The sequence below is a fragment of the Rhinolophus sinicus genome, linkage group LG03 (genome assembly GCF_036562045.2).
Source record: "Rhinolophus sinicus isolate RSC01 linkage group LG03, ASM3656204v1, whole genome shotgun sequence".
Lineage (NCBI taxonomy): Eukaryota > Metazoa > Chordata > Mammalia > Chiroptera > Rhinolophidae > Rhinolophus > Rhinolophus sinicus.
In genome coordinates this window covers 109,655,504-109,669,139 of record NC_133753.1, presented here as the reverse complement: position 1 = coordinate 109,669,139, position 13,636 = coordinate 109,655,504, and the positions used below count along the sequence as shown (strand labels likewise).

Below are 13,636 nucleotides of genomic sequence, written 5' to 3'. Positions count from 1 at the left end.
AACCTTGTTGGGTCCGTTTAGCCAAAACTCCTCTTACCCGATTTCCTCTTAGAAATTTTCCATCCACTGACCCCCAGCCTGTAAATTCCTTGGCTGTAAATTCCCACTGAATCATACTGTATTGAGAATTGAGCCCAATTCTATACTGAGGTCTCTTTTCCCCCCAATTACCAATAGTTCTGAATAAAATCAGTTTTTACCGCTCTGACTACTGTCCAGCTCTGGTTTTTGGGTTTTTTTTTTTGTTTGTTTTAAGATTTTATTGGGGAAGGGGAACAGGACTTTATTGGGGAACAGTGTTTATTTCCAGGACTTTTTTCCCAAGTCAAGTTGTTGTCCTTTCAGTCTTAGTTGTGGAGGGCGCAGCTCAGCTCCAGGTCCAGTTGCCGTTACTAGTTGCAGGGGGCGCAGCCCACCACCCCTTGCGGGAGTCGAACCGGCAACCTTGTGGTTGAGAGGACATGCTCCAACCAACTGAGCCATCTGGGAGCTCAGCGGCAGCTCAGCACAAGGTGCCGTGTTCGATCTTAGTTGCAGGGGGCGCTGCCCACCATCCCTTGCAGGACTCGAGGAATCGAACTGGCAACCTTGTGGTTGAGAGCTCACTGGCCCATGTGAGAATCGAACCGGCAGCGCTCGGAGTTAGGAGCATGGAGCTCCAACCGCCTGAGCCACCGGGCCGGCCCTAGCTCTGGTTTTTCACACATCTGGTTTTCCGATGTGTGAAGAGGAGAGGTAAAGATTAAGGCCATGCAGATACGTAGAGACCAGCTCAAGGAAAACCTCGTACTACACAGCCAAGGAGTTTGAATTTATTCTGTAAGAAGGGAGAAGCCACTGAAACTTTTTGATAAAGAAGTGACACGATGGGTATAGTGCTTTGGGGAGATTAACTTGAGAGAAAATAAAGACAATAATCCATTAGGAGACTTTATATAGTCCAGGGGAGAATAAGGACTGGAAAGAATTCTAGGGTTAGCAGCAAAGGAAATGAAGAGGAGCTAGAACTATGAAGGGGATTATAGACTCATAATTAACAAGACAATCGCCTGAAATTCACTCTTCACACATGCCACCCCATCTCACATCCAAGCCACCTACGGGATGTGGTCCAGCCTCCCACTAAGTAGAGCAAGCCAGGGGGTCTTCTATTCTCTGATCTCATTGTCTTATCTCAGTGGGCAGTTCAACTGGAGTCCTTCATCTGTAATATGGAGTTATACCAACACCTGCCTCACACACAGATGGTTGTGAGGATTAAATGATTTAACGTATGAAAACCACTTGGAAAAGGGCCCGGCAGAGTATATGCCATGTGTGATCTGCTAGTACCATCACTTGGAAATCCCACCTTCTCCATCACCTCAACGCTGAAATCTTCCTGACAATATCTATTTTTCCACTCCATGCTAACCAAAACTGCCCAGGTCTTGACACTAGTTAGATGCAGAATGAGAACAATCCAAGAAAACCCTGAAGTTGTGATCCTGAGAGATTTGCAGAAATTATGAGGGGGCAGATTATCGGAAAGATATATCTGGTTTGAAACACACCACTTGAAACTTTTAGAGGTCCAAGCGTAAATGCCCTGTAGTCTGCTGGAGACCGACACCTGGAGCTTGGGAGAGATCAGTGCCACACTTGCAGACTGAAACTTATTTGCAGAGGTAACAGTTGAGGCCATGCAAGTAAATGCGTTCCAAGGATAATAGCACCAACTGATACCATGACTGGACATTAAGGATGCTGTTAGAGACTGATGGGAATAGGAATTATCAGAAGTTAGGTGAATAGAATGTTATGGAAGTACTTTCAAAGATGTGAAAAACAAATGGCCCCATCAGTCTCAGGTCCCACTGAGCTCTGAAGGAGTGAGTCACGAAGGGCGGTTCAGCATCTGGGGTGCAGTGCAGACTCTGGGCAGAGAAGGGGCTCGTCCTTCACGTGTAATGACTGTTCATCATGTAGTATTTTCCCTGTTCAGGGGACTCTCCCAGAGTTCACAGAAGTGCCATGCTCAAGGCCTACCCCTAACTGTCCTGCCTTGAACCTCCCCCCATTTACTACGTATTATCTGGCTTATAAGACCTAGCTCCAGTTTATCTCCTCCTGGAAATTTCCCCTAACTCTTCCATTACTATTTCTTTCTTCTCAAATTTTCAGGCTCTATCCTCAGAAATTCTTTTGTAAGTCTGACTTGGGGCTCAGAAACCTGCATTACTAACAAGCAGCCTAGTGATTCTAATACGAATAATTCATGGTCTACCCTTTGAAAAACAGTCCATTTGCAAGTATGCAGTGAACGTCAAAGATTCAAAATGTTTCGTTATAGCTTCAAAAAATTAAAAATGTATTAGGTGGTCAATGACAATGTCATCCAAAAATTTTCAGAGGCCAGAATTCCAGACATTTCGTATTCTCCACTAGACTTTCATCTCAGCCTTCTCCCCGACTATAACATCCTCGCACCAATAGCCAAACTAGGAAATCTAAATATGCCCATGGCTACTCAATATCCAAGTACGCTCTTGTTGGCGACCCCATGCCCAGAAACCTTTCTAGTTGTGGTTGCTGGTTGTAAGTACCATACTACACAGAATGACTACACATACTACACAGCACATAAAATCCTACGTGTGGGGCCGGCCCGGTGGCTCACGCGGTTAGAGCTCTGTGCTCCTAACTCTGAAGGCTGCCGGTTCAATTCCCACATGGGCCAGTGGGCTCTCAACCACAAGGTTGCCGGTTCAACTCCCACAAGGGATGATGGGCTGTGCCCCCTGCAACTAGCAATGGCAACTAGACCTGGAGCTGAGCTGCGCCCTCCACAACTAAGACTGAAAGGACAACAACTTGACTTGGAAAAAAGTCCTGGAAGTACACACTGTTCTCCAATAAAGTCTTGTTTCCCTTCCCCAATAAAAATCTTAAAAAAAAAAAAAAAAAAAAAATTAAAAAAAAATCCTACGTGTGGATATAAAGGTGGGAGCAACTGTGTAAATGACTGAATAGTTTATGGCAGCATCTAGAGGAATACGATGGAGTCTTGAGGGAAACAGGTCACGTTTGTGGCCTAAAGAGAAATTGTAAAAAAAAATTTTAAGATTATTAAAGATTGCATTTAATCAGTTTCATGTTGAAACTAAATTTGGCCCCCGCGCAAAAACACACTCGATCTCTCCTTCTGAAAAACTATTCTGTTTAATAGTGCATTTCATTTATGCTACAGGATGAGCAGGATTGGGAAAACATAATGAAAGGTTATCCCTTCAGCTGGGAAAACTCAGGGGCTCTAGCCTAACCCAGCCGTCAGGCTCAGGCCAGAGCCTTCCTTCTCTGGGCTTTGTTTTGTTTGAATTCATACTTTGTTGTTGGTTATAGAGGTGGAGTTAGGAGCAGTCTGGCTGCTGGGGCCAGAGGTCACAGGTCGTGTGACAGAGGGCAGGGCAAGCTGGCTGAGTTCCTTAAAAGCATCCTTAGTAACTAAGGGTTTAGATTAAATCCCTTTCCATCACAGGAGTGGTGAGAGGAATTGGGAGAGACGAGGAAACAGAGTCCAATGCTAAATGCTTTTGATCCACTCCCTCATGTTAGACTCACTGATTAGACAGATTTCCCCATTAGTCCTAGCACAACAGGGAATGATGAGGGGTTCTCAGACGAAATTGCCAGAATGTTTTTGGAAACTTGGTCTTGCTTCTCCAAGAGCCCTAAAGAACAGTCACCACAGAAATCCCCTCTTGCCCTCCTCAATAAAGTAACAAATCCCTCAGCACTGAATTTCCACAATTAGTGAACTCGTTCAAGAAAACAGCACATTCCTTATCAAAACTTAAAGCTGGATTAGGAACAGTGGCTTTCAAATACAGCCTCTGCCCCTTCTTAGCAAGTAACGACTCAGAACATTCTTTCCACTGCCTTCTGCACTGACTATACTGACTCCAACTCTTAGAGGAATCCTTAGTTTTGTTCCTACTGTGCTTCCATCTACACCTTGGAAAGAAAGGCCCTCTTGGTGTGAGAAAAATGGTCTAGTGCAAACTCCCTTCCAAAGCGGAAGGTAATTGGTCCCAGAGCTTCCCTCTAACCACAGCACTTTAAATTGCTGCTTGCCTCGTAATTTTTCAAGTCTGGTATCATTCCTGGGGAAACTGCCTAGGTTGCTAATCACAGTGCCAGGATGATTTGCCCAATTTGCCCCATTCTCTAAAGTGAAAGGTTTGTGCCAGAAGGGACACATCCTAAGTTGTTCGTACTTTTATAGTAAGGCAGGAGCTCTTTAGGTTCAGAGGAACTGAGAAAAACAGGTGTGGCGTGTGGCTCTTTCATGTCGACTCCCTGATATTTAATTCAGCAGTAACTCTGAGAGAACTTTTGCTCATTCCCATTACGTTCAAAGGCTTCTCTCCAGTGTGAATTCTCTGATGGCGAACAAGAGCTGAGCTATACCTAAAGGCTTTCCCACACTCACTACATTCATAGGGATTTTCCCCTGTGTGGATTCTTTGATGCTGAATAAGGCCTGAACTATAGGTAAACTTCCCTCCACATTCCATACATTCATAGGGCTTCTCTCCAGTGTGGATTCTCTGGTGCTGATAGAGGTGTGAACTCTGGCTGAAGGCCTTCCCACACTCATTACATTCATAGGGCTTCTCTCCAGTGTGGATTCTCTGGTGATGAATAAGGGTGGAGCTCCTACTGAAGGCCTTCCCACATTCATTACAAGCATATGGTTTCTCTCCAGTGTGGATTCTCTGGTGGTGAGTAAGGGTGGAGCTCCAGCTAAAGGTTTTCCCACACTCGGTACATTCATAAGGTTTCTCCCCAGTGTGGATTCTTCGATGTAGAATGAGAGCAGAGCTACAGCTGAAGGTCTTCCCGCAATCATTACATTCATAAGGTTTCTCTCCAGTGTGGATCCTCTGATGCTGAATCAGATGTGAGCTCTGGCTGAAGGCCTTCCCACATTCACTACATTCATAGGGTTTTTCCCCAGTGTGGATTCTCTGATGTTGAATAAGGTCTGAAGTTCGATTAAAGCTCTTGCTACATTCATCACACTTATGGGGTCTGTCTCCCACAGGAAGTCTCTGATGTGAAATAAGACTGGAACTTACAGTAAAGCTGTTCCCAAAATCATTACATTTCTCACTTCTCTCTCTCGTGGGGGTTAGCTTTTCCTCAACTGTCACTTGATGAAAATCTTGTATCTTCCTATTCAGTCTTTCTCCAGAGGAAGTTCCCAACTGCCTCTTTAGACTGACTTCTTGTTCATAGGCTTCTTCAAACTTAAGACCCTGAGAAATATCCTTTTGGAATCGTCCCAATAGCACCCCGTGTGATCCTGTTTCTTCAGAAATTTCTTGATCACGCTCAGTTCTGCTCTCACCATCTGGCACAATACAAAATACAAACGTCATTTGTTCCTTATGAAAGAATCAAAAACCAAAGAACAGGAAAATCACATGTATGCCTCTCTATCTGCCCAGGCGGTGTATAGCTTTGGCAGAATCAAAGAAATGGGTAGAGGAAACAGGGAAGGAGAAAGGCAGGAAGCAAAATTGAGACAATAGCTGGAGGTATAGAGAAGTTGGGTATGTAAGTTGGGTATGCATCGGGCAACAGCAGGGAACCAAAAATAAAAGAGAAAGGACATGTTATTTAATGAAGTGACAAAGTCCTCAGAGAAGTTAGAGACTATAGATTAGGGAGTGATGACTACCAGAAGTTTTAAAAAAGGGGGTGGGGGCGTGGCCCAATAGCTCAGTTGGTTGGAGCGCAAGCTCTGAATAGGATTGCCAGTTCGATTCCTACATGGGCCAGTGAGCTGCGCCCTCCACAACTAGATTGAAGGACAACGACTTGGAGCTGATGGGCCCTGGAGAAACACACCGTTCCCCAATAAAATAAAATAAATTTTTTAAAAGTGGGGACAGTGATGAGAAACAGTAGCAGAGCAGGAAGGAGAAACAAGGGTGAGGCCACTAGTGACCCCCACAGCCCTAGGTGAAAAGAACACTCATGTCTGTAGTTCCACATATGCCAAATCCATGGCAACAGGCAAAAGACAGAGTTAATTCATCTCTGGGCCCTGGGCCTAGAAGGCTGTGCTGATGTGAGACTATGTAAACAATTTCCATTTTGACTTCTCTATTTTCACTGCCTTAGGGTTTCTAAAGGGAACTTGAGGCACAGAGGATAAGTATAAAGGGTCTAGATGTTAGCATTTTTAGTTTGTCAGTATTTTCAAAAGTAAATACTGGGCAATGAGTGTCAGGGATAGGAATAGCTGTTTCTCCCTCACCCAAACAGGTCCTCTCAGGACCTCTCTGTTCTCATTTCCCTGCAAACCCAGGACCATCGGCCCTTCCTCTTATTCCAGCCCAGAGATGATGTCGAAACTCAGAAATGGGAATCCTTCTCATGGGGAAAGACCTGGGACAAGGCTTATTCTGCTCATACGGAGCAGTCCCAGAGCTCAATCCCAGACCCAGGATCTGTAGAGGACAAAAGGAAATGTCAGGAAGGTCTCAAATGGGATTTAGGAGGACCCCGTGGCATTGCTCAGGAAAATGTTCTCACTGAAAGTGGGTGACGGACAAGGAAGTAACAGCCCATAGACTATAAGAAGCGAATTGCTCCCTCTAACAAGCTGAAATTTCTACAAGAGCAGCAGTTACACTAGGTTCTGAACAAAGCAACAAGTCCCTAGGAGAAGTTCAACAGAGAAAGGGAGGAGACAGACAGAGTTCCAGAATGTTCACTTGGGCACAGAGCAGTACCTCGCATGTTCAGGGATCCCAATATGCTAATCTTTTGGAAAAGTCTCTGGATTCTCTGTTAAATACTAAGAATAACGTGGAAAAAAGTACCATATTTGGACTTATAAGACCAGGGGTTTGAGTTCTTATACTCACCAGCTATAGGACTGTATGTAAAGCATTTAATACCTCTGATCTCTTTCCTCACCTATAAAATGAGGATAATTCTAGCTACCCGGATTGCTTTGTTTCTGTGAGGATTAAATGAGAGAGTACATATAAAAGCTCTTTATAAACTGCAAATTACTGTACAAATAGGAGTTACTACTATTATCATTGTTAGAATTTTCTGAGACTAAGTCAATCCTTCATGAATTATTTGCAGTGACTCAACTGTTACCAGCAAAAGAGAAGCACAGAAATGCCAAGAGAGTTTTATTAAGAAAGCGTAACTCCTTACCCAGCAAGAACACATTCCTGTAGTTCTCCAGCATCACATCTCTGTAGAGATCCCTCTGGGCGGGCTCCAAACGCTTCCACTCCTTCCGGATGAAGTACACAGCTACGTCTTCAAACGTCACCAATTCCTGAAACAACATGGACATGCATGCGACTTCACGGTGAGGGGGGGACTAGCGACACCAAATAAACAATCCGGGACAGGGTGGAATGATGCATATTTGGGAAACGGGGGAAAGGAGATCAGGGCGGAGAGAGCCAAGAGTCCAAGAAAGAAAGACCCGCTATACAGCAGGAAAGGGCGACGGTCCGGATGGAGGGAATCGTGGTTAGGGCCCAGAATGGGATGGTGCTGCACCAAAAGGTTCCACGAAATGGGACAGAAAAGACAGGTAAGGGGAGCCACAGCTTACCTGGGACTTGGCCTTTAGGAGTGCGGCTGCCAACATCTCATCCCCCAGACTGTCCTTGTTGGAAAATGCAGCCACTTTTGAGGAAGGAAGAGCTGAGGACAATGAAAAAGGGTCCATGAGAGAGTCTATCTGCTCTCGGGCCTCCCGACCTACAGAAACCTCATAGGGCCTCTGGGACAACCTCGGCCTCCTGCCCTCTGACATTTCGAAGTTCAGGTACTCTGCAGCCACTAAAGGTGCTCGCCACAGGTACATTCAGTGTGGGCCCACCACGAGATGTCCAAAGCCCTGCTGATTCCTGCTCTCCGATCTGCACTCGGTCCCCTCCTTTCTCTCCAGTCACTCTGCTGTCAATGAAACTTGCCTCATCCTACTGTTGGAGTGTGTTCTTGACCATCCTCCCACACTTGGCCAGAAACATAGGCTGTCAGCTCATGTCCCTTCCACCATTCACCACATCTCTGAACTCAAACTCTTGCATGAAGTTCTCTTGGACCAGAGGAAAACTAAGATCCGATTTTAGGTTCACCCCAACTCTGACTGAAGACAGAACACTCAGAGCTCTTCTCCACTCCCACAACAAATCTACAAATCTCAAAACAATACAAATGTTTCCTGTTTCTGTGCTTGGTCACCTATCTTTTTCTGTAATTCTTAGGTTAATATTTTTCTCAGAGACTCTAAATCCCTAGATACTAGATTCTGCAGAATCATCCAGACAAAAAGGTCCTTAAATGCTTCCCTGATAAGCACGGGAATAATACCCATTAGGACTGAAGCTGGCTCCAACTCCCAAAGTCATGAAAGCAGTCTATGAAAGCAAAATACAAATACTTTTGTGGTTTTCTATCCATTTTTTCCTTTTGCCTGTGACCTACAAAACAATTCCCAAGAGCCTCCTCTAAGCAAATGGTGCTAAAGAGCACAAATCAGGACTATGAAGTTGGCTATTACAAAGGGCCTGAAAGATAGAATTCGGTGACTGTCAGTTTTCTTAATCCCGCACAATGAACCCACAGTCCTTAAAAATGCCTCAGCTATAGGGCGGCCTGTTAGCTCAGTTGGTTAGAGTGCGGTGCTCTTAACAAGGTTGCTGGTTCGATCCCCACATGGGCCACTGTGAGCTGCGCCTTCCACAACTAGATTGAAACAACTACTTGACTTGGAGCTGCTAATGGGTCCTGGAAAAAACACGCTTAAAATAAATAAAGTTAAAAAAAAATACCTCAGCTATAAAACTTATCAAGCAGTACATTAATTACTGGCTTCAGTCAGCCTTCCCCACTCAGCTGTGACTTCCTAAACAACAAGAACTGTGTCTTATCCATGTCTGGATTCTAACAGTCAGCCTAGTACATAGTGAATGAGAGATTTCAATAGATGACTGCTGAAGGACTGAATAAAAGAATGAATGAATCCTATTCCTTACCACTCTCAAGCAGGGCCTGAGGTTCCTGAGATACATGATCAGCCTGAGTTTCCATGGGTAGGGCCAGAAGCTCCGTCTCTGCTCTCCTATTTGCAGACTCTGTAAGAAGCAGGTTTTGAATGAGGAGGAAGCACTGCAGAAACAAAAGTTCAAGGTTCAAAGATTTAAAAAAACAGCCCACCTCCTGAATACAGAAAGGAGGAACTAGCATTTAATTCATTACTCAGGAACAGCAAGAAGAAAGGCGGCAACTGGGACTAGTGTGGAATATACACACCCACTCCCTGTGATGAGACCACAGGAGGATCACTAAAAAGGCCCAAGTTCCTCCACAATATCTCACCTTTGGCTCCCCCCACACATGGAGGAATATTTATTACAACAAAAAACGGGGAACACCAGTGCCAAATAATATTAACAGAAGGAAATACTGAGTAACTATCAAAAATACGAAAAATTCAGAGTAAAGAGAAAAAGAGAGTGTACACATAGATCGCAAACTGTGTATGCATCATACCAACTTTTTAAGACTATTCGGGATAACTGATAAAGCTATTTGTTTATAGAGGAGGAAAAAACCCACAAACATTAGAATTGGTAGGAGGGAAAAAAAACTTGCTTCATTAGGTTTCGAAATGAAGGTTTAAATGAAGGTTTAAATGAAAACTTGCTTCATTAGGTTTTAGGTGTTATAGTTAGAGGAAAAGAGGCCATGAAATAGCACCCAAATAACAGAGAACAGAGAAACTTTCCACGAGTTCTCTGTCTCTCATTTTAAAAAAGCTGGGGAAACACCACCTATCTCACAGAACTAGGGCAAATAGCTCAAATCCATTAAATTAAATAAGATAAATTCTTCCTCTCCTTTCTTTCTAAAAGTTGTCTGCTTTCAGTCCCAAAGCTGGGATATTACTGAGGAACTTGGGCTTTTTTCTGATCCTTGCGAGTCTCATTACAGGGAGTGGGTGTATATATTCACCCAGATCTAAAAGACTAGTGCCAGTTGCTGTGTGTCCTCTCACTGAGAAGGTAGCAGCGAACTTTCTTGTTTTTTCTCCCTTCTCTCCTAATACATTTCCTTGGGTCAGAGTGTTAAGTCCCTGAGCAGAGACTAATTATTACTTATGACTGTTTCTATCCCTACTAATGTCCATACTTGCCAGATGCAACGGCAATCAAAGAGATTTGTTCTCTGTGGCTCTAGGGAATAAAATGTAACCTTAGCGCCTAGACTGAGGTTTGGATTTCAAGTAGAAGTTTCCATTTCACACTTGAATGCTGTGGCAAGAATCAACAGACCTAGAACAGATGCAGCAGCCACCAAAGCATACTTACACTTAGGCAAGAGTAAAGAACAAAAACCTTCCATTTTGTCCACCTCCCTCTCCGGATCTGTTTATGTGCTCATAGAACAAACATCTATTGCATGCCAACAATATTGCAAGGCATTACTGAAAGGAGTCGAAAATCAGGAATGCATACGGTATTTGCTTCATTGTTACAGACTACTGCATTCATGTAAGACAGAAAAAGGGGAGGGGCCCTGTCTGAGAGCCACTGAGAGTTCAGAGAACTCTAATCTTTGGGCAACAAAGGGGTATAAAATACTCACCACCAACGCCATTACAGTGAAAAGCACTGAATCAAGCATGAGCCAGGCCCACCAGATCAAGGTAGGTGACACACCCTCTTGCCACCATCATCCTCCCATCTGGGTCCCTTTAACTCTGTGTCCAAGCCAGCCATCTTGTTGTTCCTGTCAACCAACTTTACAATTTCCAGGACTGTTTCTAAGCAATCACCCCCAACAAATCAGCTCTCAGTCCAAACTCTCCTTAGAAAGGAAAGTCAGAGGCTGTGACTCCAGAGAAAAAAAGTGACGCTCCCTTCTCACAGCTGGGTTAACCAAAGCTGGAACTCAAAGGCATATTGTTGAGAACAAGTCCCCAGTGTCTGGATCAGTAAACAATGTTTCACAGAAAGAAAAATCTCTATTGTGTCCCCACAGCTTCAGGTGCAGGCAGAGCCCTTCGCTTGCTCCACTGCCAACCCCTCTCCCTGGAACTGTTTCTGTGGACTGAGAAAGATGACCTGGTGATGCAAACGAGTCATGGAACGCTTTACCTGCTGGATTCTTTCCTACCTTCCTTGGAGTTATCACTAGTAGGCCAGAGCAGAAATTATTGAGAGCCTGTGTTCAAGTTCCCGGGAATTCTGACTTTAGTTGATGCCAATGCTGTATGATTTAAAAAAAAAAAAAAATTGAAATATTCAGGTAAACTTCACTTCTAATACAGATGTTTATAGATAAGGGGGAAAAAAGGACACTGTCTAATAACTACCAATTAAGACCACAACTGGTATTTGCATTGCACCCTTAGAGCTGAAAGGGAACTGAAGGTTCTCCCTGTCAATCTCCCATCCAGTGTAAGTAACACTTTCTCAAGTTGCAACGTTCTGTCAGCTAACTTGCTACAGCTAACTTGTTACGTGCTCTTAATACTTCAGCAAGGAGTCTATTTGCTGCACATTTAGCCATCAGAGGTCTTCAGAGGTAAACTGAAAAATCTATCCCCTTGGACCTTCACCCCATAGAGACCTAGTGCCCTACGGAGCTTAAATTATAGAATCTTTTTCCACACAACTGTCTAAAACCAAATGATGCCCACGCGCCACAAACTTTCCTTGGGGATAAACACCTAGTTTCTCTAGTCCACAGATTTCAGGTTTATCATCCAGTTACTTATCCTCTAGTAGTTTACACACGCCCTGCAGAGCGTAAACACCGGTCTGTGTTCAATCCCACTTCAAAAACGGATCAAATCAGGGACCCAAAACAACTGAAAATGGGAGCCAGACACAGTTGTACCACTCCCCCTAAAAGACTCGATTTACGGGGCGCCAGCGGATTATTCCCGGAATCTGAGCTTGCATTCCCTCCCAGACCTAATTCTAACTGTGCACACTTCGGAGAACTCATTCCCTGATCCTCAGACCCACCTAAGTAAAAACAGAGCTCCACTCCTGACGAGGGGCCGAATAACTGTGTAAACCTCAACGAAAAGTGTCTCGGAGAACTACCAAATTAAGGTCGCTGTCATCAGTTGTTTTATTAAAGAGAGAGAAGCTTCTACAACCGTAATGGAACTTTTAAGTGCTCGAGCTGTGCGCTAAGTCACAAGACCAGCACCAGAGCCCCTTTCTTCTCTCCCACGCAGAGTCCCTCTCAGCGGAGGAGGTCCCCGGGGAAACGGAGTCCGGGACCCGCGGCGGCGGAGGGAGTGGCGCCTCCCGGCACCCTGCTCCGGGAGGGCCTGGGTACCCCACGGGACTCAGCGGCACGGACACCACCCCCTTCCCCGGTGACTACAGTCTCCGTCTCACCGCGAGCCGCGGGGGCGGCCGGACTCACCCTGGGGACAGGGACGGGAGACTTGGGGGGCCGGACAAAGACCAGGCCCCGCTGGACACTGTCACAGACCCACACACCGGGGACAGAACAAAGAACGGAAGCTCCCTCCGTTTCGCTTCCGGGTCGGTCCTATTTTGCCACCTACCCCACCCCCGTGGCCCCCACGCCCACCTGTTCTCTCTAGGAAAATAGGAGGTCTTTGCCTCTCGGTGGTTTGCAACCTCCAGGCCTCTCTCGCGAGGCGAGGGTTCAGGGCCGGAACACGAACGCGGCACTGCGGCCCCCGGTTCCCGCCGCCCGCCAAGCCGCGCCCCCTGCTGGCCGGGCTGGGCGGGATGCCGCACACCTCCGCCTCCGGGCGTGTGCTCGGGCACCGCGGGCCCGGGAGGGTGCGGAAGGGGTGCGAGAGGGGTCATGGGGGAAACGGGGTCCACCGGCTCGCGCTCCACACGTGGTCTCCCGAGAGGCAGCCAAGGGCTGAGGAGAGCGCCCAGTGCCCGAGGGACCAGGGTCCAAGCCAGGGCCAGAGCCAACCCATAGCAAACTTGGGAAAGATTCAGCTATATAAAAAATTCACCCTTATTTGAAATTTACAAATAAACCAAGTCTATGCTTCCAAACGAAGTTTTCTGTGTGTATCTTGGCCCAGGGCAGGACTCCCCAAAATAGTTCACAATAGCATATTGATTATTTTGAATTAAAGTTATTTAGGAAACTGCCAATACAAAGAGAACACTCTGACCTCTTTGTGTGGCCCCTAAAAACAGATCAATCTCGCACCTGAAAGCTGCCCTGCTCCTAGAGGGAAAGACACCCTTATCACTAGAGTTAAGGAATCCAGAGCGGAAAAGTTTACGTAAACAAACCTTGTTACACTATTAATTTACTACCCAAGCCCAAACTTTGTTTAGATTCCTACCTAATGAGCATCCAAACCTAGGTATCCTGTAGATTCTTCACAAATTTATTATCTTTGTCCAAAAAGTATTAAAAGATGGCTCTGGTCCATCATTTCTCAGTGCTATCTGTGATCTGTGTCCACTTTAAAAAAATTTTTTCCCTCCTATTAATCTAGTCTTTTGTCAATTTTACTAGTACAGCTGTAAGAACTCAGGAAGGGTAGTGGGGGAATTCCCCCTCCCCAACAGTTTCATGTAAA

The 13,636-nt window shown here is 45.4% G+C and overlaps 1 protein-coding gene across 6 annotated transcripts; it reads right to left on the bottom strand.

Annotated features, from left to right (window-relative positions):
- Positions 1 to 3,179: 3,179 nt before the first annotated feature.
- ZNF3 (zinc finger protein 3) lies at positions 3,180 to 12,599 on the bottom strand. Of its 6 annotated transcripts, none has more exons than XM_019717649.2 (6): positions 12,478 to 12,599; positions 11,190 to 11,301; positions 9,066 to 9,164; positions 7,637 to 7,728; positions 7,225 to 7,351; positions 3,180 to 5,395 (listed from the first exon to the last, which is right to left on the bottom strand). In XM_019717649.2, exons 3-6 carry the CDS (start codon positions 9,118 to 9,120, stop codon positions 4,326 to 4,328), a joined length of 1,344 nt encoding a protein of 447 aa, XP_019573208.2. In that variant the 5' UTR covers positions 9,121 to 9,164; positions 11,190 to 11,301; positions 12,478 to 12,599; the 3' UTR covers positions 3,180 to 4,325. The 6 variants fall into 6 exon arrangements, with proteins under 6 accessions (XP_019573208.2, XP_074184625.1, XP_019573207.2 ...); XM_074328524.1 differs by having other exon boundaries at positions 9,066 to 9,198; positions 11,209 to 11,301; XM_019717648.2 differs by having other exon boundaries at positions 11,209 to 11,301.
- Between the last annotated feature and the right edge of the window lie 1,037 nt (positions 12,600 to 13,636).